Genomic DNA, 24,031 nt, shown 5'->3' with positions numbered 1-24,031 from the left:
TCCAAAACTTGATGGCACGAAAGATAACTGTCCTTTTCAAAGCGTTAGATTTTGGGCATGGTAATGTTATATATAATGGTGTTATTTGACCATCATCTGCTTATCTAGTGTAGGCTAATGACTATGAATTATCTGATAATTTGATTATGTAAAAACTCCGGTTTAGTGGAATAAACAGTATTGCTGAAGAATGTGACTGTAAGCCTTTTTTTTTCTTCCACTTTTTGAGAGTTTACAATGCATACTTTATGTGTTTGTTCTTATGGGGCAGTGTAAAACAAGTGTGGCAGCTCTATTCTGTTATTCTATTATGCAGATGTTAATACAGGCAGATGTTTCTACTCCGTGTGGTGTCGCTGCTCTGCGCTTGAACACGCGTGCGCAGAGCAGCGCAGATCTCCAAGTCATGTGGCCGCAGGTCGGCTGACAGCTCCAGTGTGTTTGGGGGAAGTCTGGTCCTGCCTGTCTGTGTGTTGTGTTGTGTGTGTGTGTTGTGTTGTGGGCCGGGTCATGCGCCTGCATCGACAGGGGTGGGTCTGCCTCGGTAACCTCGCAGCTGGATCACTTCTGTCTCCTTCTTCAGCGCGCTGGAGGCTCCGCAGCTTCACACAACAACACGTGCGTCTGCTCTGCGTCGCTACCGTCATGGCAGAGGAGGCGAAGAAACTGGCCGCGTGCGCCGCCGTGGACAACCACGTCCAGGTGAGACTCACTCAGTCAGTCAGTCAGTCAGTCAGTCAGTCACATGCATCCACAGACGGCTATTAGCTCACATCTACCACCGCGGGTCTGTGGTGGAAACACGACACTTTGTTCTCTGCTCTGTAGCCGCCGCAGCTAGCGGAGTTAGCTGAAGTCCAAACACACATAGCTAACTTACTGCACGCTCGCTTGTTAGCCTAGCTCGTTAATTATTAACGTTACCGTTATCTAACTTACAGGTAGTTACAGAGGGAATTAGCCCTGTGTTATGTAGGCTTGTCCCGGGATAGTGGGCTAAGTTAACTTAGTTCCGTATTAACGACTAAATATATTAAAACCGTATGTAACTGCTAGCATTAGTTTATTTGCATCTCCCATGTGCTAAAATTAGAGAGTTCAGCTCAGTGCATGTCAGGGAAGATTTGATTATTTAATCATATATTTTCCAATTTGTTGATAAATAAAATAACTCTTGCAAACAGTTACTGTTGTTTTGAAACTGTGTCTCAATGAAACAACAGTAAATGTAATATACATGAATGTTAAATAGTATATAACGAATAAATATATGTCCAATAACTTAGCTGGTAAATTACATTTTAAACATTGATAAACAGTGTGAGAACATTAAATGTAGGCTGTAAAACTCCATACAATGTAGTTAAAAGAAAAATATTGAGTCTTTTTAATTGAATTTATGAGGTATTTGCTGTTGTCTAAGTTAAATCAAGTTATATTGCATGCTATCTGATATGACTATTAATTTAATCTGTGTCCTGCATTTGTTTTTACTCTATCTATCTATCTATCTATCTATCTATCTATCTATCTATCTATCTATCTATCTATCTATCTATCTATCTATCTATCTATCTCAAATGATTTTATGAATTAGCCTAGTAGAAAAAAATATTTGTGTAAAAAAAAAAAAACTGCTTAGATTATTATTGTTATTATTTATTCATTTATTTATTTTATGTGTCATTTTCCCATTTTATCTCATTGTATTGTGTCCTGTAGCTGATGCATCATTTTAACCCACTCATCAGCTCGTGGCAGGTTTCTACTCTGTCATCTCAGCAGCTGGTGTGGATGGATAAATGTGTAGTTGAATCTTTTCTGTGTCTTGTAGAATAACCAGGTGGTTGGAGTGGGCAGTGGGTCGACCATCGTCTATGCTGTGGACAGATTAGGTGAGTGAAGCTGCTGAACATCTGGTGTTGGAACTCAGATATACGACGTTTACACAGAAAGTGCTGACGTTTTTTGTTTTGTTGTGCACAGTAAGCAGAATCGAGCTGGAAATCAGTTTTGTTGTGTTACGGATGAAATGTTTGTTGCACACAAAGCATATGGTTGATGTTGAGTTGAAGGTGTAGTAACTGAATAAAATGAACTTTTAGTTCACTTTTCACTCACAGAAGTCACACAGTGCTGTAAGACATACGACTTTTATTGATCCCACTTATGGGAAATTCACTTGTAACAGTAGCAGAGAGGTGAACAACAAGCAAACATATACAATCGCTTGTTCAGTTGTTGTGAAAATATTACATAGTGTGGGTGGGAATACAAATAAATGTACAGTTTGTATGTACAGAAAAGGTAAAATACACAAAATAAATACTGCAGTAAACTTTATAATAAATACACCGGATTAAGTAGAGGAGTGCAATGCAAAAGAGTGACTTGCATGTTATCTACAGATACACATAAAAGCTATCATCATACAAAACATACCTGGTACCAACAGGTGTATACATCACACATTGTGCACATTATTTTTCTTTTCCTGCACAACTGATACAGATACATGAAGCAGATGCAGCCGCAGCATTTGGACTTTTATCATTAATGCAAAATGTAACTCCGCTTATGATTCCTCTGTGTTTAAACTGTGTTTGTGGTTCATTGCAGCGGAGAGAGTTCGTCAGGAGAAGCTCAACATCGTGTGTGTGCCGACTTCCTTCCAGGTCAGACCGACTTGAGCCATTATTGACATGTGAACCAAGTATTTTGCAACTGCTTGTAACATTGTGGCTTTAAATTGCATCACGTCATCTTTTTCGAAATGCGTCACAAACGAAGCATTTCAGACATTAATAAGATGTATTTTTTCAAAGTTTATCATTATAACTAATCACAGTGAACTGCAGCCCTGGCCCTCTGTCTCAGTCCTGCTGCTTTTGTGGTCGTCACATTTTCACCCGTCTCTCTGCGCTCTCCCCCTCCCACAGGCTCGTCAGCTGATTCTGCAGCACGGCCTCACGCTGTCGGATCTGGACAGGCACCCAGAGGTATGACGAGCCTGTTACAAATGCATCTGAAAGGCGTGGAAATGAGAAAGGGCCACAATATGTTGGAGCTCCAAATCTTGTCAGCTTGAATTGGAGCGTTGTGGAAAATTATGCCCGTTGCAACTGCAAAAAAAAAAAGAAAAGAAAAGAAAAACCATGAGCGATGGAGCCAACTGTTTGTGATTTCTAAACGTAAAAAAAAAAAAGTCTTGTGTTTTTGTTTCCTGCTCGTGTGTGAAGGTTGTTTCTTTCCATCTCTGCCACACAGCTGGACGTGGCGATTGATGGAGCAGACGAAGTGGACGCAGACCTGACGTTGATCAAAGGTGGAGGGTGAGTCGGGTTCAGCGCTGACGAGCAGAGCGACGGCTGCGTTTCCTCCGACATCTGTCTCACATCTTCTTCTCTCTCCGTCTCACAGCGGCTGCCTCACTCAGGAGAAGATCGTAGCAGGATGTGCTAAACACTTTGTCGTCATCGCCGACTACAGGTTTGTGTCTGCTGCTTTACCTGGAGCAGGTGCCTACAGCATTTTTGCCAACACAGTAGATTTATTTAGTTGTTTGTAATTGAATATTTGTTAAATCTATATGTATTTGCTGGTTGAGAGAGTGCGACACAAGAGACTTTAATTGCATCTTTGCATCAGCAAAACCTTAAAAAAAGTTTATTGAAGACGATTCAGTTAAATGCTGAAAAGCTAAAACAAAGGATTAAAAGTTTTTGCGTGTGATCGCAGTGTGTTGAAAGTTTCTCCACTGTGCCACGGGACTTTGGAGTCACCCAGGTGACTTATTGATCGCTGTTAACTGGCTTTCACACAGCTAGAATTAGAAAGCACAACACTTTGCATTTCTACTTTGTCTCTTTCTTTTTTTTTGAATAAGAATTATTATTTTTTGCCCAACTTTCCCAATTGAAGTAAAAAAAAGTTGACGGTATAATACTGTGCCGATCCAGGGGGAAAATATCTCCAGAAAAAGCGAAGAATAAGTTCTTATACAATGTGTGAGAGAATCTGTGTGTGTGTCTGTGTTCAGATTTAATGTATTCTGTTCTCTGTTCTCTCTCCTCTCAGGAAAGACTCCAAGGCGCTGGGCCAGCAGTGGAAGAAGGGAGTTCCTATTGAAGTGATCCCCATGGCGTACGTTCCCGTCTCCAGGACGATAGCCAAGTGCTTCGGAGGCGAGGCCAAGTTACGGATGGCTGTCAGTAAAGCGGTAAGTGGAGGATTGGCTCGGATTCTATCTTCACCACTTCTCCTGTCTGCAGAGCGGCTCCCTCTTTGTGACAGCAGCAATTTCACAATTACTCACAGCTTATCTTTTTTTGTGTGTGTGTGTGTTGCTCCCGGGGTCACGTCGTTGTTTGACTGCAGGACTGTCAGATCTCCTTTTCCTGAGGTCTGTTTTCATACCCACACTAAAACGTCTCGGTCACCTTCTCAGACTGGACCAGAGCAGCAGCGTATTGTTTTCTTATACAGGGTCTTCATCGCAACACAGCACAGTTTTACTAGTGGTGGTGATGTGTTGTATCATAAAATTCAATTCAAAGAACTTTATTATTCCGTTAGGAACTTCATTTGTGGAAAAAGTGTCAGTGCAAATTTAAACAAGATAAATACATATAGATAAATACAAATGTTAAACTGTTAAAAATACAAAACAATGTTTCTACCTCCACTATTATTTTTTCTTCATCCATAACGTCCAGTAAGCTTTAGCCTTCGGACCGAGGACGTAAATTCCAAAGCTGCATCTTTGTTCTGTAGGAAAAACTCAGACTGTGGAAATTTATTTGCAAGGGTGGACATTCGTTTTTGACGAAACTACATCTAAAAAAAATGTAATTAAAAAAAATAATAATAATAATTTGGAAGTTACATCTACACTACACAAATTGAAGGTGCAGTGAGGACTAACACAATAAAAGAGAAGTCATTCAGCAGCTGACTGTTTTTTAATGGTGCAATAAGTTTGTGGTGTATTTTGGTTTACTGTTACTGTCAAATGGAATCGGCAATAATTAAAAGTCGAATCAATAATCGTTAACAATCGCAAATTGGTTGGTAATCCAATCTAGACCTCAATAATCGTAATCAAATTGAATCGGGAAATCGGAGCGATCAGCCACCCCTCATTTTTACATGATGTTTTAACTGCACTCACTTCATCAGAAGCCTCTCCAAGGTCTCAATCAATCCAAATGTAACTGGAGCTGTGTGTTTATGTGAGTTTAGCTCCGTGGAGTTTTACCTTTTTGTTATGAGTGCTAAAGAGCCAGTTTTCACCACCGGCCTCTTGTGGTGTCATGTGCACACAAATGCAGATACATGTGTGCTGTGCATGTGTGGCTGCTGGTGATGAGGAGACAGATACGCAGCCAGGAAGGAGGAAGACAAACTAGAAAACGTCGATATAAACAAAGGGTCTGTTCTAGTTGTGGACTCAGCTGAGCGTTCATGCAGCACCAGGTGGTAGGACTGTGTTTTCCTGTGTTGGAAGAATAACAACAACACACATCAGACTTAACCTGCACACTGGTGCAAAGTGATATCCCAGAATTCACCAGGGTTGACTGTGAATTCCCACCTGTTCTTGGCTGTTATAAAAATCATTATTGATGTCTAGTCACTGTGAACAGGGCAGAGCCTCCAAATGTAGCAGTGAGAGCAATAATCTTACATATCTGACACCATGAAATGTAAATAGTAGATTCATTTTTCAAGACTTTGAGACCTGGGGTCCATAGTTAAAATATTATCAGACAGGATCTATTAGAATAAAACTATATTAAGTTGACTTTCCCTCCTCAGCTTGTCCTCTATCTGTGTGTGTGTGTGTGTGTGTGTGTGTGTGTGTGTGTGTGTGTGTGTGTGTGTGTGTGTGTGTGTGTGTGTGTGTGTGTGTGTGTGTGTATGAGCTCTCTGCCATGTACAGTGTGTGTTTGAGTGACAGACTCTGTCCTTATTAATCACACGTGTCCCACTGAGCTCTGGTAAACCTCCACATGCCTGCAGTGTGGCCGTCACCACAGATGTGTCACTAATACTGAAGACACAGGGTTTAAGATGCTGTTAAAAAAAAAAAAAAAAAATCCGTTATGTAAATGGAAGGAAACACATCTGTTAGACCTGGAGGGTGCACATACGGTGTAAAAAGTTGAGTTTGTTTTCAGGAGAGCTCCACGGGGCGTCTTTAAGGAAGAAGATCTCAAACAGGACAGTTTGCTGTGAAAACACAGGGCAGCAACACACACCTACACATGTACCGCTGCCTGCCTCATTAACGGCCCGTAGAGTCGAGCTTTAATGATCCACCTCCCACTCAGTGCTTTTTAAATGAACCACATCCACCAGGAGACTGGAGTGTCTGTTTATTATTCCGGCTGTTTATATATTTACAGTTCATTTTGACTGTTGGGCCTGTAAACAGGGTGTGTACTAAAGAGTGGACAGGCCCTATGGTGTGTTTACCCAGGAAGCCTCTGTGATTACACACAGGCTGTTATTTAATCTACGCTTACCTCACAGTCACATACAGTATAAGCGCCTAATAATGACAAAAGAAGAAGTGGATGATGTTTAAACAAAAACTGTTGTCACCTACTTGTGGTAAATGAACACGTCTGTGCTGACTTGTGACAGAGAGTGAAGTGGAAAGTCTGGTTAAACATCTGTAAGAATTTAGATTATGATTGACTTTATGATATTTGTGCTTGTTTCTGTCATGTGAACTCATGACTGATGTTGCGTGTCTGTCTCAGGGTCCCGTGGTCACCGACAACAGCAACTTCATCCTGGACTGGAAGTTCGAGCAAGCTCAGAACTGGAAGGAGGTGAACACCGCCATCAAGATGATTCCAGGTGAGAAGCTGAGAGACGACGGCTCTCGGTTTATAAAGTAAAGGACAGCGCACACAGAGTTTGGATGAAGGTGTTTAATCTGCTGCCAACACGTCGTCATCACACACAACAACATCTCAGAGAGGAGGGGAGGAGGAGGCTGAAAACCTGAGACTTGAGAAATGTTTGTTTTGTATCAAAGACCCTGTTCAGACCTGCTATTAACAACTGTCTCAACTCATCTGATCAGTTTCCAGCTCTGAGTTCAGATGTTTGAACCCACCCAAGATGCGTTCAGGACACATTTGAGGTCTAATCACTCAGACCACATCCAGAGGTGGTCTGGGCCACTTTTTTTTTCCTGCATTGTGAATGCAAATGCATCCTGGACACACTGAAGGACATCCTGCTTTACTGACATCTTCTGTCATAGTCTCATTATTAGTCTGAAAAGATTTTACTATTTCGAATGGATCAAACTTAATTTTATTGTATGAGTAACTGTTCATTTGCATGTGAGAGCCGATCACTATGGATCCATGCATTTTAAGAGCCTGTCCACGCGAATACGGATTTATTGAATCCGCATAAGTATTTTGGCGTTTTGGCGTCTCGTCCAGATGGAAACAGCGTCTTCGTCTGGACGCCCAAAATGGCTCTTTTGTGAAATGGTGATGTCATACCCCCCCACCGCTCTCACCTGTAACCTGAGACACATACAGTCTATGGACGTAACATAACCAAACAACAACAAGCCGAATACTGTCGCTCCCTCCGACACTGCGGCTTAATCACGTCTATTAAATCATTATCAATCGTCATAGTTGCACTGACACGACTCCCAGTCAACATTTAAATCCACTTATGATGTTTGGAGTTTGAATACGGCGGGAAGCTTTCTGTCTTCTTCTCTGTTCTTGGTGTTTATGTGTGGTAGCGTTACAGTGCCACACACGCTCCACACAGGCCTGGAGTATGCAAGTTGTTTTCAGTGGATCCGTGTGTGTACGCAGATATTTCTTGAAACAATACTGTATTTACGGAGATTTTTTTCAAAAGGAACAAGAAAAAGATCATTTTGGGTGAAGCTCCGTATTCGTGTGGATAAGACCTAAATGACAGCCAGTGTCAAAAACTGGATTTGACCAACAGAAGGCTCAGAGCCTGTCCACACAAATACAGATTTAATGAATCTGCTGAAATATTTTCAGCGTTTCATCCAGATGGAAACAGCATTTTCGGGGGATGAAAACTGTGTTTTTTGGAAATGGGTCCCAGAGTAGGACAGTCTGAAAACACTGCCCCAGCATTTTCGTCTGGACGCCCAAAACGGATCTTTTTTGAAATGATGATGTCACACCCCCCACTGCTCTAACCTGTAACCTGAGACACACTGATAGATGAACACGAGTCTTACATACATAACAACAATGGCCAACTAGGCTACTGTTGGCCCCTCAGACACTGTGGCTGAATGATCACTGATCGTCATATTTGCACTGACACGACTCGTCGATGCCACACACGCTCCACACAGGCCTGGTGTATGCACTACAGCGTTTTGAGTTGTTTTCAGTGGATCCATGTGTACGGGCAGATACTTCTAGAAACGATGTCGTGTTTATGAAGATTTTTTTTCAAAAAGAACAAGAAAAAGATTGTTTTGGGTGAAGCTGTGTTTTCCTCACTGTCTGTCTCTCTGTGTGTGTCCCTCAGGTGTGGTGGAGACGGGGCTGTTCGTGGGTATGGCGGAGCGCGCCTACTTCGGGATGGAGGATGGAAGTGTGCAGGTGCGGGATCCTCCAGTCAAATGAAGAGTCTGTTACATCCGCCGCCGTCTTCCCTCCTCCGATGACCTCATCTCTCCCGCAAGTGCCGTCTTCGTGATTTTCCGGACAGAGCTGCGCCTCCTGCAGACCTGGACAAAAACTGTAGCAGGGAAGTTTTCATACATCCACATTCAGGACGACTTGGTTTTCCTCATCCTGCAGGTGGTGCTTCTGATTCTGTGGGGTTTTTTTTTTTTAAGTGCCTGATGAGTAAAATCAAGTCCATCCGATACACAGTTTTTTTCTTTTTTACTTTCATTCTCTACTGTTCAGTTTGGCCTCCTGGTCACACTGGGAATGTCGGCTCCTCCTGTAATTACTGGGTTTGACTGAATGTCTGCAGTGCTGTGGTGAACTGCTGCAGTTCTGAACTAAGGTGTGCCTTGAGATTATATTTTAAGTCCTATTAAAAGAAACAACGCTACTACTGTAAAGCTACATTTAAAAAGCTCATGCTCCTACATCAAACTACTGTCATCTGCTGCTGCAAATAAAAGTCCAGCAGTCCACTGAAATTCACGGCACTGTAAACGGTAAAAAAAAAAAAATCCCAAATTGCCCTGAAGTCTTTTCGTTAATTGAACCACAGAAGGAGGAATAATGACAACAACTTAAGGAAGTTGTACTTCCCAAGGAAATTAATTTGTCTAATTAATATGCTGCTACTTTAAATGGCAAAAAGCTCAAAAAATTAATGAGATCATCGACAGTTTAGAGGAACCCTGTGGTGCATGTTGAAGCTTCCATTATCCGGTCATTGTGTTGCTGTGTAATTGACATTGTGTGAGCTGTAATGACAACAACTTGTTTTGCTGGTGTGGAAGCAGAGACGTGTCAACACAGGGTTTAAAAAAAGATTGTGAAAAAAAAAGTTGGGTTACTTATTTAAAGTGTTTTTTTTTTCCTCCATCCATCTCAACCAATCAGCTACAGTCACAATGTTGTTGTTTACATATTCCACATTAGACACCATCTCTACTGGCGTGACAGCCGTGCAGATTAGGCAGAAATAAAACAAACTGTGCGTTTCTTGATCTGCAAACAAACTCCAATCTGTCACATGAATCCCTCACTGTGAGCAGAGGTAGCAGGAAAACTATCAACTATAAGTTCCACCGTGGCTCAGCGGGGTGGGTTCACAGTCACAGTCAGGCTGTAGCAGTTCAAAGGTAATTCTCCCTGGCTTTTTGAATTTCTGCGTTTAATTGCCACCGTTGCCATGGAGCAACGACCGTCTTTTTTTCTGCTCTGTGGAAAGACAGTTTGAGAAATCTTTGTGGTTTCCTCTCGGCCCCAGCGGGGGGTTCCTGTCGCTACACTTGTCAAGTCAGTCAGTGAGGTAAAAGTCCACTGCCTCACTGTTTAACAACAAAAAAAAAAAAAGATGAATGTGTGTATTACTTGTGCACGTACCGGTACCTCTTTCCACTGTCGACTCTGTTTTTGTGCCTGTATGTCAGTTGCATGACGCTTTCTTATTCTTTCTTTACGCAAACTGTCCAGTCACAGGAACTCCTGTGCTGTAAACTTATATCTAAATGGACCGTTTAGTGTATTGGGGCTCAAATATGATCCTATTTTATGTGCCTTGGCACTTGAAAGCAATTTAACATCCACTTTTTTATCGGATGTAGTAAAATTCTCTGGTTATGTAACTGCTCATAATGTTCGAAATGAAATGTTTTAGGAAAGATAATTCAGTTTATAAAATGAAATGTGCAGTAACAGTAGTCAAAAAGAGGAATTTGTCTTCAGATCTTACAAAGAAACATCCAAGATATTTCATGTCTGTTGAGCTTGTTTCTCTCCTACCACATCTTTTCTGAGGTTCATGCCTAATTATAAAAAAAAACAGCTTAGTGCAGCTTTGAAGTTTCAGTGAAATGTCTCACGTTTACAGCTCAGTCTGATTGTTTAAAATACTTGTAGTTGATTTACAAAACAGTTTGACACCTGTCGTCTCATAAAGTGATTAGAAGCTCAGAATTTCTTTTCTGAAAATAGTCCAGTTGTCTCTGTTTTTTTTCTTTTCTTTTTTCTTTTAAACCAAAGACGAGTGAGTTTTCCTGTCCAGACCAACCACCGTTTGTCTGGGGGATGAGTGATCGTTCGTCTTTTTGTTTTTCCCAGGATGACTAATAAGTCTCTAATTGAAATGCAGCTCTTCACTCTGCTTTTGGCTCACTATGCCTTACACTGGTTTTGTTTTTGTACGTTTTTTTTATGTGTCCGTATGTGCAGCTCTGAAAGACTCAGGAGAACATCAAGGCAGGGAAATTAAATACACGCAAGTAAATGCAGCTGTTTGCCACATTCTTCTACAAGCCACTGTTATTCAATACAAGCAATCTGATTCTATTCTAGTCGAAGGCTACCCTGAATTTTGGGATGTGTAACCTCCCGAGAGGCCGGTAGACAAAGTTAAAGTTAACTGAACTGAGAATATGTGGCCCAGTTTTGTTACAATACAGTGTGTGCGCCATGTTGGATACTGTTGCACCAGCATTTCTTTTCTTTTCTTTCTTTACCAATTGACTGTGATGATGATGACTCTTTGCTGTGATGGTACTACTTTCTTTGTGAAATCAATACAGGACCAAAATTATATCTGTTTGTTTGTCTCCTTGATTTATTTTTTGATTCTCGTCTCTTGTTCATAACAGGTTGTGGTGAAGTGCAGACTTGGTTTAAAAATGATAAACGGATGCGGAAACAATTATTGATCAGATAAAAACACTGGTAACACTTTTGGTAAGAATTGTTTGTTGTGCAACCATGGATGAATTATCTTGTTTTTTCCCATAATTCATAGACAAACCACTAATGGAGAGATGAATTGACAATTATTTTGATGGCGCAAGCATGTATAGTTTTGCAAGTACATAACTTTCTTAGTTTCCATCGGAATTACATTTTTCCAACCACAGACTTCCTGCTGAACTAACACCTTGAATATGCAGTTGCAGTTCTCCTTTATGACCACTTAGGGGCGCTAGAAATGCAAGGTACTCACTGTGGGCTCAGCAGACTGGGTTCAGGATGACCTCATATGCCACCCCAAATTATAATAAAACATAACACATGTATTTGACCAACTTTTAGGCAATATATGCTTTACATGGTGTGTTTAAAGTAACTGTCACCCAGTGCATTTTATTTTAAGTATAATTAATGAACTTAAAAGCTTCATGGTTGCAGTTTCATACAGATTAACTTTTATGAAAATAAAAATAATCAATAGTTATAGGATCGCTAACTAACATTATGTCATCGCCACTGACGGCACATCACAACTCGTGATCAGGAACAGGAACTGTGTATCTATCTGCACTTCAGCCACGTTGATGCTTTCATGTCGGCTGTCTTGACAACTACTCGTGAGTGACAGCTGAAATATCCAATCATTTACTCAGCGAGGATACAGCTGGACCAATGGCGTCGCAGCTAATCCACATCGTCTCTCCTATTGGTCGGACAACGACACATACCACCAATCATGTGTCCGCCATAGGATTCGCCATCGGGGATTTTTTTGCGTCACCTTTTGCTCCAGTTGTGTGGCAGCTGCCCGTGCGCATGCGCCGTGGTGACAGACAACGCATTAGCCAATGAGGTGCTCTGTTTAGGGGGCTGGCACCGCGCGAGCCCGCCTTTTTGACTGACAGACGTCTGACGCAATCACGGTCTGCTTAGTATGGTGTATGCGTGACTGACGGCACCACGGTCCAATCAGAAACGACTACATGAAATTTTAACGAACGTCGACCTGTACCCGTCCAATCCTCGTGTAGAAACAAGGCGGGGCTTAGCGTTACCAAGGCAAGTCTGAGTCAAGTATAAAGGGAATAACATGGTGTCCCAGTGGCTGTTTATGTTTACTTAAAGAACAGATTTGAAAGGGCGTTTTTCGGGACACAACGGAGTTTTCTTTATAGTTCCGCATTTTTTTTGGACTTTAAGTTTTTTTTTTATGTTCAGATTTACAAGGCCAGTGGCATGTAAATCTCATATTTCACTAATGTGCCAGTCTTACAAATGGAAAGGGGGCTTCACTTTGGAAACGTGAGCATTTCCCTGGTGCTCCTGCTGTTGTTGGTGAAAGCTCTTATCGGATTCGGGACCTCGCAAGCTCAGGGCTCCGCCATCGGGAGGGAGCCGCAGTCCGCCGTCTCCCGGAGTGCAGCAGCTTCTATCTCGGAGGAAGATGGTGCAACAAGAGTCATGAAGCGGGGCTTGGAGAACCTCGGCGGCGCCCCTGTCATCGGTGCAGCAGACGTTACCGTGGAGGACGACGAGAACGGGTCGACCGGCGAGACGGAAGAGTCGTATGGGGAAAGTAACGGCAACGTTCGACCCACGAGGTAACCGTTAATTCGCTTTTTTAAAAAAAGAATGGGGGGGAAAAACTGTCAGTAACGGCTGGAAACCATAGCACCCATTATCGGACAAGTCTAGGTTGACACGTGTTTTCAGCACCTGCTAGAGGTATTTGACCTCTAATGTGACAAACCAACAACGTGAAATCACACAGAACCGAATTAAGTTGAATATAACTAACTAAAACATGGCATTTTCGCGCTATTTAGCAAGCTAACGTACTAATAAGTGGTGGTGATTTGGACGCTTGGCTGTATTCCTCCGCCTCAGCGCCGCACTCACAAAAACTTGTTGTGGGGCGCAGTTGCTTGGTGGTGACTTCCCCGCGGGTTAAAACCCTAGTTGTGGCATGTATCTCACCAGCTCATGTCCCCCATACTCTTGTTTAAATGCTTCTTAGAGACATGCTAACCAACACTGTGAACTGTCAGAGCTGAAACTGAGAGTTAACGCGGCTCTGGTGAGCATACACATTGTCCGATAATGGGCGCAGAGTTATGACCAAAACTTTGGATGGAAATTGCTGCATATAGCGCCCTCTTAGTTGTTATTTTTGGCTGCGTGGTGGTTGGTTTACATTGAAGACATCTGTCTGTTGATAAAAAATGAAAGTCCCTCTCTATGACAGACTACTCACTTCCTTGTGCTTAGGCATGTCCGGGCAGATCTGCGTTTCACTTCATCGACCTGAAAGTTTTGTGAGCGCTGCGCTCCGACAGCGGACGTCAGCTGATGTTTGCAAAGTTTCCACAGTGAAACCGAGAAAATGTCTAGATGTCAGTAAGATTGCACGGATGCCTTTGTGTGCATTAAGTGCACTGGAAATACAGGTCCCGTTATAATCCTGTCCCCCTGCTGACACTCAAGCATGTGGCTGTCATCATGAAGTTTGCGTGATATATAAGCACGTTTATGTTAATCACATGTGCGGTACAGTATGAGGTGATCGGCTTTGTTTGTTGTCACCTCCTCCCCTCCCCATGCTCTGTGTCATAAAGCTGTCATTCTGCACTGTGCAGCCAAGTTGCTGCTGCTTATTTTTTATCATGCAAAAATTAAAAAAAAAAAAAAATCCCAGTACATGAATGGCACATCCTTATCACCTGACAACAGAGACACCATCCTCTCATCATCAGCCTCATCTTATCTCCCCCTGTCAGTCAGACAGCAGACAGTCTTTGAATAGAACAGAGTAGGGGTCTGTTTATGTAATTAACCTCACATTTATTGGGAATTTATGAGAAGAAGTGAGTGAAAATGTTTTAAAGTTATGGCCACACTTCAGATAAGGTGTTTATCTTAATATTGTCATGCATGGTCCTGAGTGCTGGGATCTCTTATCAATACAACATAATAAGTTTGAAGTGGCAATGTGTAAACCGTATTGTTCCATTCAGGGAGTTTGTCTTCAGTGTGAGCTCTGCTGCGCCAGCACCGAGGACACATGAGCGAAACATGGGCGAGCAGAGTTTACATTGAGAGACATGTTATCACGCAAAGGCATGTCACCCTGCTGAGAAAATCCCCGGGAACCTGCTCGTCATCACAAGTTTACTGCTCTGCACACAGACACACACACACACACACACACACACACACACACACACATATGAAACCCTGTTAGACACACTGCTGCTGCCCAAAAAAAACTGAGAAGCAGTTCTTGGCGCAGTGGGTAGGGCATTGATTTTGTCTTCCTTGGTAAACAGTAGGTTTGACGCCCACCTTTAGATGTTTGGCGCAGTGTTGTTCCTCATAATGTTCCTTCACTCTGCCATGTTGTTGTTGTTGTTGTTGTTGTTTTTCTTTTGTTTTATTTACCAGAACCATTACATAGCCTACACTTCACCTCAGTGACGCCGCCTCTCCCATCATTCTTCACCTCGGTGTCTTTCCTTGTTGAAGTGTATCAGTGTGTCTCTTACTAAATTATTCTCTGTGTAGTCTGATAAACATGCTCTGTGCTTTTCAAAAGACAGCCGGATCAAAAGTCAGTCGTAAAACATTGTTACAATGAATCGAACCTTATTGAGGATTTTTTTAAACTTTAAAACTGGCTGCTGCTGTTTCTGCAGCTGTACCTTTTGTGGCGATAAAAACGCAACATGTTTCCCATGCATGTGCCTTCTACCTTTTTTTAATATTGAGTTTCACTCTAAAGCTTTGTGACAACCCCTGAAGCATGGTATTATTTATTTGAGATGCAATACAAACCCAGCTTTGTCACCACAGGGAGCCACTGAGCACACTGTGCCGTCAGCTCCTGAAAGCTCAAGTTGAGAGGAATAGGTGTGATTAGTTGTTGCATATGTTGTCTGAGGTAGAGAGACACTGTGTTTTTACATGGCAGACAAAGATTTAAAAAAAAAAGTATACATCACTGTAAACACAAACAAACAAGAGGCGGCTTGCAGTTCTAATGCACCAATGAGGGCACAAACTTAGTGAGACGCACGAGGAGCTTGCAGCAGTGTGTGCCTCCTGTCTGTCAACTGCAGTACAGTATCGAGAAGAAATCGAAAGCAATTAGAAGAAGAGCGGTCTGCTGTGATCGGGGCAGGGTGTATTCCCCTGCCAGGCTCCTCGGCTGCTGCAGGAGAACTCCTGAGCGTCGGTCCTGCTGCTGCTGCTGCTGCTGCTGCTGCTGGTGCTGCTGCTGGTCACACCCTGCCACTGCCGAGTCCTGTACGGTTCATCCACCGGTTGTCTGTCACTTTCTGCTGCGCTCTCACTTTGTCACAGTCTGTATCTCCCACTTTCCCTTCTCATCGTATCATCGCTGCCGGTCTGGCACCACTAATTGGCTCTGAGTCATCTCGTATCGGCCACTTTTTTTGGGTAATGCTTTTAGAATAAATTATAGCATCAAAACTTTTAATAGCTCCTTTTCTCTTTGAGTACAGTTAGAATATTCTGATTCATTTTCGGATCTCACGTCAGGTTGACAAATACAGTTTGTCTCGCTGCGTTATTGCCTAAATAATAACACTGCTTTATCACTGTCACTTCTCAAAATGCTGCCACACAAGGGTAGGGATTTCTACATACACCAGTTGACAGGATAAAGAATTAACCAAGTAGCTTGTGAGGCAGACACAATAATGAGCAGGTGAATTATTCATTGAGAAGCCTGTGTGTAAAACAACAACAAAGATGTATAAAAGATGATGCAGACTTTGCTGAAATAAGAAAATAATGAACTTGGAGGAAGGTTTTCTGTTCCTCCTGTGTCAAAACAGTGTAAGACAGAGGATCACACCCAGTCCGTCTCTTTGTTTTAATTATTGTCTTTACCTCTTCCTCTCGTATTAATTCTCTCTCTCTTTCTCTTTCTCTTTCTCTCATCCTACACTTTCTCCCTCCCTCGTGCTCTCTCTCCCTTACCTTCACACGTACACATCGCTTTCTAATGTCGCCCCAGGAGTATATACTCTACTCCACGCTCTGTTTCCATCCATCTGTCAGGAGAGTTGTTGTTGAACTTTACAAAATGTCACGAGAGATGATTTTTTTTTTCTTTAAAAAATGGAGCCAATTTAAACAAAAAAGATTCTCTAAATGCCAGAAACCACATTCACAACAAAAAGGAAAAGTGGTATTTCAACAATCACACCACTTTGCTGTGTTTTGTTGTGTATCACTTCAGTGGTGTGAACAAAAACACAACGCTGTGTGTAAACAGATAATAGACTGTGGATGTGGACTGATGATAGGACAAATAAAGTCAACTGTGTGAAACAGGGAACTTTTTGGAGAGCAATTATCTCCACATTCAGCATTAATTAGGTCGTCTTGTAAACATATCACCACTTCCTTTAGTGAGTCTATGAAGCTGCAGTCGTCCAAGTTAAACAGCAGGTCTTGTGATAACAGTAATGTTAGCACACAACTATACTTACATGTAAAGAACCATGACCTTGTTATTGACACTTACTCCACATTTGAAGGATTTATTTATTTCACATTTTAATTAGAGAATAAACCCCCTGGAGGTGTTCAACTGGAGGTTAACACACATTTAGACAAAGTAAATGAATGTATAAATAGAAATATTGGTAATAAATTACACAATCCAACGACATGGAACAGTCAACAATGTGACATGAACAAGGATGTGCATATAAGGGCTCTCCCAGTGTCCCAGAGCATGAGTACTACAGCTGTCACAAGTGGCATCTATGGAGATTAGATTAACAAATAAAAAGGAAAAAGAATCACAGAGTTTACTTTGAAAGGATGAAGATGGAGCAGAAAAAAACAACAACAACAACTACTCAGAGCGCTTGAGCACGACTTGTGGACAGTGTTTTAACTGCCACAGCCTGGAGCCAGTTTTTAAGTGAATGGGCTTCTGCTAAAGCCTTTTATTCTTTTCTTGCAAATGAGATTTTGGAGTGGAGCTCTTCAAATACACATTCTTGAAAACATTTCATGAGGACAGTTTGAAAACCAGCCGATGCTCAGATGTCAACATTTTTTTTGGTTTCTGTCAGTCCCAGTTGTTGTTTTTTTATATTTATTTTTTAATCCCTGTTCCCTCCTCCTCCACCCCTGCATCCTGTAATCTATAAATATTCTAGATGTACGCTTTGATCCTGTCTTCAGGATGCGACGTGAGCCACAGTCATGTCGGCTGATGGCTGTCACCTCACCTTTAATGCTGCCATCTATACGTTACAACCTCCGCTCTAGAGACTCGCTGTTTACGTCTGTACATGTGTGTGCATGTGTGTGCATGCCATGCGTGCATGTATGTGTATGTTTGTGTGTGTGTGTGTGTGAATCATGCATGTGACAGCACTGCCAAGTTTGATGTCTCCGCCAGCGAGTCTCCTCCGTCGGGGCCTCCGGCACCTTCGGGAGCACTTGGAGGTGAGAGGAGAGGAGGACAGCAGCTTTGTTTGAACCTGCTACCCCCCCTCCACCACCACCACCACACTCCACCCCCCCTCAGGGCCCTGTAGGGGCAACAGCTCTTCTGGGCCGCCGTGCTCGCCGGCTGGCTCCCACCAGCCTACTGCTTAGCAACAGCCAATCGGCCAAGCCGGGCGACTTGTCGGCCAATTGCATGGGAGAGATGGGCTAGTGCTCAGAATTTGAGTTGGCCGCATGGGTCTGGCTATAGTTAGGTAAAGAAGGAGGAGGAGGAGACTTTTTTTTTTCTTTTTTCGGGAGGGGAAAGATCATTTCCTTGTTTTGTGTTTTTTTTTTTTTTCCTTTTTTCTTTTTCTTTGCTCCTGACTTTGTTTCACTAAAGTCTGCTCTCTGTAACCAGGGAGATGTTGTGGGCTTTATTAATAGACACTGTCCCCAAAATAACAGGTCAAGATGAAGTTGATTGAACTCCCTCTGGGAAGTTTTAATTGAACAATTACAACTTGGTTCTTCAAACTCAGTCCTTATCGAGGGAATGTTTTGCTTTAGAGAGGTGAAGGTAAAACTCCACTTATAAAAAAGCTCAGTGTCTCTTCAAACGAGCTTATATAATCTATTTTAACCTATTCCATCCTCTTTGTCTTGTCCTTATGTAACCATATGTATCCATGTCTCTTATTCTGTTGCTGGCTGTGAGAATATAATATAAGTTGTTATGAAGTGGAAAGTTGACCTGAAATTGAGCAGGAGTTTGTGATACTGGGATGAGATGATCTGATCACTGGACAAACACTGTCTGTCTGGGCTGGAGAGCAGCCTGTGACTCATTTGGCAAAATATCTGCAGGTCGTTTCATAACAATGTGCCCGGGACAGAAATAGTAACAGGTTCTTTTATAAATGTATCTAAATGGTTTGAATGTGATTATCAGTAGGTGTGAATTTATTAGGTCGGTGGCTATTTTGGTAAGTCGGCAGGACCCATCCTGCAGCACTGCAGTATGGGTGGGGCAGAGGCAGGAAAGGTGGGATAGTTTGAGAGAGGGAGAGGAAGGAGGGAGGGAGGGGAGGTTGAAAACAAGGAGTTAGCTGGTAGTTAGTAGGACCATGCTGTCTTGTTTTCACTCTGGATGGCTCCTCACTGCTTAGCAACAACGAATCAGATCCACGGATCCGAGCTGCAGCCCAGCCAATCAGCAGTCAGGAGCGTGGCGCCATAGAGTTTGGATTTTACCACATGTGAGAGGAGAGCACACTTATGCAGAGAGAGAGAGAGAGAGAGAGAGAGAGAGGGTGATGGCAACGCTTTTAAATGATGTGTTTTTTACGCTTTTTTTTTTTTTTTTTTTTTTTAAAGCCACACCTTTTGCTCTCTGCAGCGGAGGTCTGCTGCTGCAGTGACCGTGATGGATGTGAGGTTGGTTTTTTGGAGCAGACTGCAGGTCGCAGCTCTGTCACTCAGGTCCCCATCAGTCAGACTTTAACTGCTGTGACACAGACATAAAACATCACTTGTTTAATGAACAGGCTCCGAGGACAGTTATATAAACCCTCAAGTCACATTAAGGTGTTTTTAAGTGCGTTAACTGCATCACTGCCTGACCCTACAGGTGAACCTTCACCTCAGACTCTTAATCTGCTTTTATTGGCAGCATGTTTTAAAACTTGTTTAAGGACTGAGGTATGTTGTGTTTCCACTGTAACCAGGTTATCATTGTTGGTTTTATCTAACAATCTGAGTCTAATTCTGATGAATATATAACATGTGTCGTTTCTGCAGAGTTATCCGTCAAAATGTGCACAGTTTGAGGGAATGCACTTGACTCCTGTCTCCTTCCTCCTGCTGGTGCAGCTGGTGCTGCTGGGTGCGGCTCCGGCTTTCGAGCTGCATCCATAACTTTCTCCCCACGTGCTCCCCACGCTCTCATATTTTTGTTCTGCCTCTCTCTGTGGCGGCGCAGCGCGGCGGGCTGAGCGGCAGCAGCTGCGCGGCAGCACAACTCCATGCGTGCATCCAGGCTGCTCGCTGTTGCATGGTTACAGGCTGCTCTGCCCCGCCATTGGCTCAGAGTCTGCAAGAGCCAACCCGCCCATTGGCCGAGCGGAGGAGGAAAAACAGCGCTCCCATTGGGTCGTGGGAAAGTGTCGGGGCCGACGCGATTGGTCCAGCTCAGCGGCTCCGGCTCCTTGGAGACTCGGCCTGTGTAAACATCCTGGTTGTTTCTTTCAATGGAGTGTGTTTACCAGCAGCTGGGGTTTTTTTGCCAGTGTGTGCAGACTGAGGCTGGGAGTCTCTGAGGAGCAGAGAGTCTGGTGAGAGCGAGGCTAATTGGCTCCCTGCTCCGCCATACGCTTTGTGATTGAAGAAGCATTCGGCACTATTATGACACTTTGACAGCATTACAGGGCGAGGACGCTAACAACCCTCAGTCTGCTGCTGGCAGCCTCACTCCTCTCTTCCTCCTCACTCTTTTTCCTCCCAACGTCTTCCTCAGCTTGTCCGCCGCCTGCATCTGTCACAGTCGGCAGCAGCAGCGGCCCCACAGGCTACATGTTCTCCCTTTGGTGACGAGCAGAGCGCCAGCGTCTCGGGGCTCAGACGTAGGAAAATAAATTGCCTCGAGTTGTAAACGCTACTGCGGGGCTGTTTGTTTTGTTTGAGTTGTTTTTATTGTTCGCTTTAGCACTATTTTGGCTTCTCCCCCCCTCTTCATCCTCTCCTCCGCTGCTCATTTACTCCATTACCATCCTGATACCTAAGTTGTACAGTCAAGTGTCCTCCCCCACCCCCACCCCTCTCTACTCCTCCTTATCCTTTATCTGGAGTACAAAGAGTCCACAAAAGCCTTTGATCTCCCTCTGAATGAAATTCCTCTATCTCTCCCCCTCGCTCGCCCTCTTTCCATCTCTGAAGTTGAACTTGATGCTCTCGCTGACTTCTCCTTCCTCACTTCTACATTCACAGCATGACTCGGAGGGGGGCGGGGCCGGCCGAGCGAAGGCCGCCAAAAGCTTCCACCCTCTCAGAGAGCCGCCTGCTTAGCAACAACCAATCAGCCTAATATTTTTGGCAGGCTCCGGCAGCCAATGGAGGCGACGGGAGCGGGCTTTAGCGCTGTGTTTTTATTGGTGGCTGAGAGGAGAAAACAATGTTTTCCTCAGTACTCCACACTTCAGTGCGAGTGGCGAGGCTGATAATGCTAAGAGCAGATTTGGGGGGAGATAATCTTGGCTTTGATGGGGCTGAAAGACACATGGCTCATTACTGTTAAGTGATCTTATTTGCATTTTTATGCAAACTTCCAGCTCCAGTTGAGCTGAAACGGCGCTCCGGTCCGGAGCAGCGAGTGTAACTCGTGGTGCAAACAAAGTGAAACCGTGATAAACTTTGATCCTTTATGCTAATGTGGCTCCACAAACTCCCCGTGAATGTGTCGGTGAAACAGAAGAGGAGCCTTCCTGAAATTGATTTGCGCCGTCTGAAACAATCTATTGCTTAGTTTTCCTAAGGCTTTAACATCCTTGAACATGCTCCCTCCCCTTCATGGCTCAACAGTGTTCGATAGGTGGAATCAATAAGGGATTACAGCAATCAGGAGCAATTCACCTCCTCAGTCTGAATGATGGATGGAGCGGTTGATGCTACTATTTAATACTCTCAGCTTCCTTGGCAGCCGTCACACTGGACATAAATACAGATGATGGATGATGCTGAGCCCACTTTTTTCTTCGTCTCCTCCTCATTTTTCTTTTCACTCCGAGGCTGGGAAAGTGACCGAGTGTAACACTTTCTCTTCCCTCAACAACTGCTGTCTAGTTTCCCTCGAGGGAGGCAGTTACAGCCCCATATGCCCCAGCGGTCGACGGAGGGAAGCTGCCCGAGTCCCAGCTGTGCGGATGGGAGGGCGGGCGGGCGGTGGGTTGGGTGCTCAGAGACACGGCATGTGTGCTCAGCAAGACCCTCGCCGGTTAAATAAAGCTAAAAGCCCCCGTTGACAGCATCTCCTGGAGACAGATACAAATCAATAGTCAGGAGGTGGCCCCTGCCAGAGCTCAGGACGTGATTGACAAGCAATGCGGCAGAAGCCCTAAAAAGTGTGGCGAAGGAAGGGTGGGGCCGGGCGTCTCCATTCACTTACACTTGTTCTTACCCCGGAGTTACACATCCTGCTGTGTGGGCACATAAAGGAGAATAAAACAACTCATCCAGGGGAATTGTTCTTTCGGTTCTGATGGGGAATAAAACCCTGATGTTTAAGAAAGAGGTGCAATAAAATTAAAATCCATCACTACAACTATTCCTAAATCTTCTCTCAGGGGTAAAGCGCACTGGTGCTGTGAGAAATCCATAGGCCATACATCATCGGAGGGAAACTCTGTCACCCCCCCACCCCTTGCATCTTATTTTCTCTCCCCCGTCTTATTTTTAGCCGCTCCCTCTGTCTCGTTCAACAGAGCCTCTGAATGAAATATGTGGAAAATGTGTCCACTTTATTTCGCTATCACAGAATATCTTTATTTCTTGTGTTTCTTTTTTTCTTTTTCTTTTTTTTATTTGGTGGAATCAGAGTAAGTTTTTCCAGTGATGGCAAAACAACTTTGATCATAGCCAACAGACCCAAGACTGGGGTTTTTTCTCTGAAGGTGAAATTATACAAAGCTGTGAAGGGTTTGGTTGTTTTCTTTCTCTCGGCTGCCGTCGTGAGCGACACATTCTCTGCCAGCGCTTGTGCAGGAGTGCAGGAGGAAGCCAGGACTAATCAGAGATGACACCGTATGAATCCAGCGACTCTGAATGAAAGACAGTCTTTGTTGACGCATAAAAACATTTTATTTGAGGTTTTACATGTAAATTAGCCTAATTTTATGGCAGTAATAACAGTTCTAAGCCTGAGAAAAGTAACCGTGTCAAATCCCCCCGTGTACCCTTAACAGTCTCGTACCATCTGTTTTTAGAGCATTACCAGTGTGCTCTTCCCATACCTGAGGCGCAGCAGGCTCTGGTGCGTTTCCTGATAGTAACACAGTTCACATGTGTAAAACGAGGACATAAGAAAAACAAGTTATCTGCAATAGTTGTGTCTTTGTTTTGATTCTGATCTGAAATTCAGTTTCTGGCGTTTTTAAGTCTGTTTGTTCTGCGGGGTTACAACAGGTAGAAGTCATATTTAAAAACAAAGCTAGAGTTGATTGAGTTTAAAATAAAAGTTCACTCACCTCCAACTCATGCAGATTGCATCATAACAAGTCAAAATCGATGATCTTGCATGCTCATAGAGGATTAAATGTATTTATTTTTAATGGAAATAAGTCATTATAAGTGGATGTCTTGTCAGGTTTTAATAACCCTCAAGTCTGGTCCCGTCTTTAATCAAGCTGCCACCCAAACGAGCTGACGGGGTGGGGTCTGTCATGGCACAGGTGTTGCAGTTGGCTGCAGTTGAAGGTCACCCTGATTGCCAAACAAAGGCAGACAACATCTGCACCAGCACAGTTCTTTGCCCTTTATTATCCAGTCTGTGATGGCATTAGACTGAAACCCCCACTGGGAAGATTAAAGTTAAAGGACGGCACCAGTGTAAATGTTGTTTTGTAGTGTTAAAAAGAAAAGAGAGAGAGGAAAAAAAAAAAAACAGCTCACTGAGACGCGCCGTCGCCTTTACAAGTGCAAAGTACTTTGGTGGCCAAGACTGAAGCAAGTGCAGCCGCTGCCAGCAGGGGAAGCTGCAGTGAGCGACGGCCCCCACACTGATGATGTCTTTGTGCTCTACCCACAGGTCTCTTGTAATCATCAGCACCCTGGACGGCCGGATCTCCGCTCTGGATCCTCACAACCAGGGCAGGAAGCAGTGGGATCTGGATGTGGGCTCGGGGTGCCTGGTGTCCTCCAGCCTCAGCAAACCTGAGGTACTGTAGACCTGCACCTGTGTTTCCTTTTGCACTTCTGTTCAACTGAATGAGGAAAAATAAGGAGAACATACTTCATGTTGAAGAGGCACACATCTGGAGGATCATTAATGCAACTAAACTGCAGTATAAAAAAAGTCACACACTCTAATATTTCGTTGGACTTTCTTTGACTTTGATGACGGCATTTGCTGTGAC

General features: G+C 43.5%; 2 protein-coding genes across 3 annotated transcripts in view; both read left to right on the top strand.

Annotated features, from left to right (window-relative positions):
• Positions 1-448: 448 nt before the first annotated feature.
• rpia (ribose 5-phosphate isomerase A (ribose 5-phosphate epimerase)) lies at positions 449-11,282 on the top strand. The gene is made up of 9 exons (XM_085766752.1): positions 449-702; positions 1,835-1,895; positions 2,620-2,675; positions 2,940-2,999; positions 3,268-3,332; positions 3,421-3,489; positions 4,078-4,219; positions 6,768-6,867; positions 8,563-11,282. The coding sequence occupies exons 1-9, from the start codon at positions 511-513 to the stop codon at positions 8,658-8,660; spliced, it is 843 nt and encodes a 280-aa protein (XP_085622878.1). The 5' UTR covers positions 449-510; the 3' UTR covers positions 8,661-11,282.
• Positions 11,283-12,496: 1,214 nt separating this feature from the next.
• The window catches only part of eif2ak3 (eukaryotic translation initiation factor 2-alpha kinase 3), a 37,208-nt gene continuing 25,673 nt past the window's right edge, over positions 12,497-24,031 (top strand). For both annotated transcript variants that reach the window (XM_085767220.1, XM_085767219.1), the window contains exons 1-2: positions 12,497-13,036; positions 23,704-23,833. In XM_085767220.1, the coding sequence (XP_085623346.1) occupies positions 12,711-13,036; positions 23,704-23,833 (456 nt within the window). In that variant the 5' untranslated portion in view covers positions 12,497-12,710. The remainder of the gene's footprint in view (positions 13,037-23,703; positions 23,834-24,031) is intronic.

The sequence above is a fragment of the Trachurus japonicus genome, chromosome 22, assembly GCF_045865225.1.
Source record: "Trachurus japonicus isolate A0001 chromosome 22, Traja_1.0".
In the NCBI taxonomy this organism is placed as follows: Eukaryota; Metazoa; Chordata; class Actinopteri; order Carangiformes; family Carangidae; genus Trachurus; species Trachurus japonicus.
Note: the sequence above shows the minus strand (reverse complement) of the source record. Positions and strands in the feature narration are given on the sequence as shown.

Bases quoted from the DNA above. Each gene is read 5' to 3' on its own strand.
- rpia (XM_085766752.1), top strand. From the start codon at position 511: ATGCGCCTGCATCGACAGGGGTGGGTCTGCCTCGGTAACCTCGCAGCT. The intron at 703-1,834 runs GTGAGACTCACT...TGTGTCTTGTAG, and splicing joins CCGTGGACAACCACGTCCAG to AATAACCAGGTGGTTGGAGT. The intron at 3,490-4,077 runs GTTTGTGTCTGC...CTCTCCTCTCAG, and splicing joins GTCGTCATCGCCGACTACAG to GAAAGACTCCAAGGCGCTGG.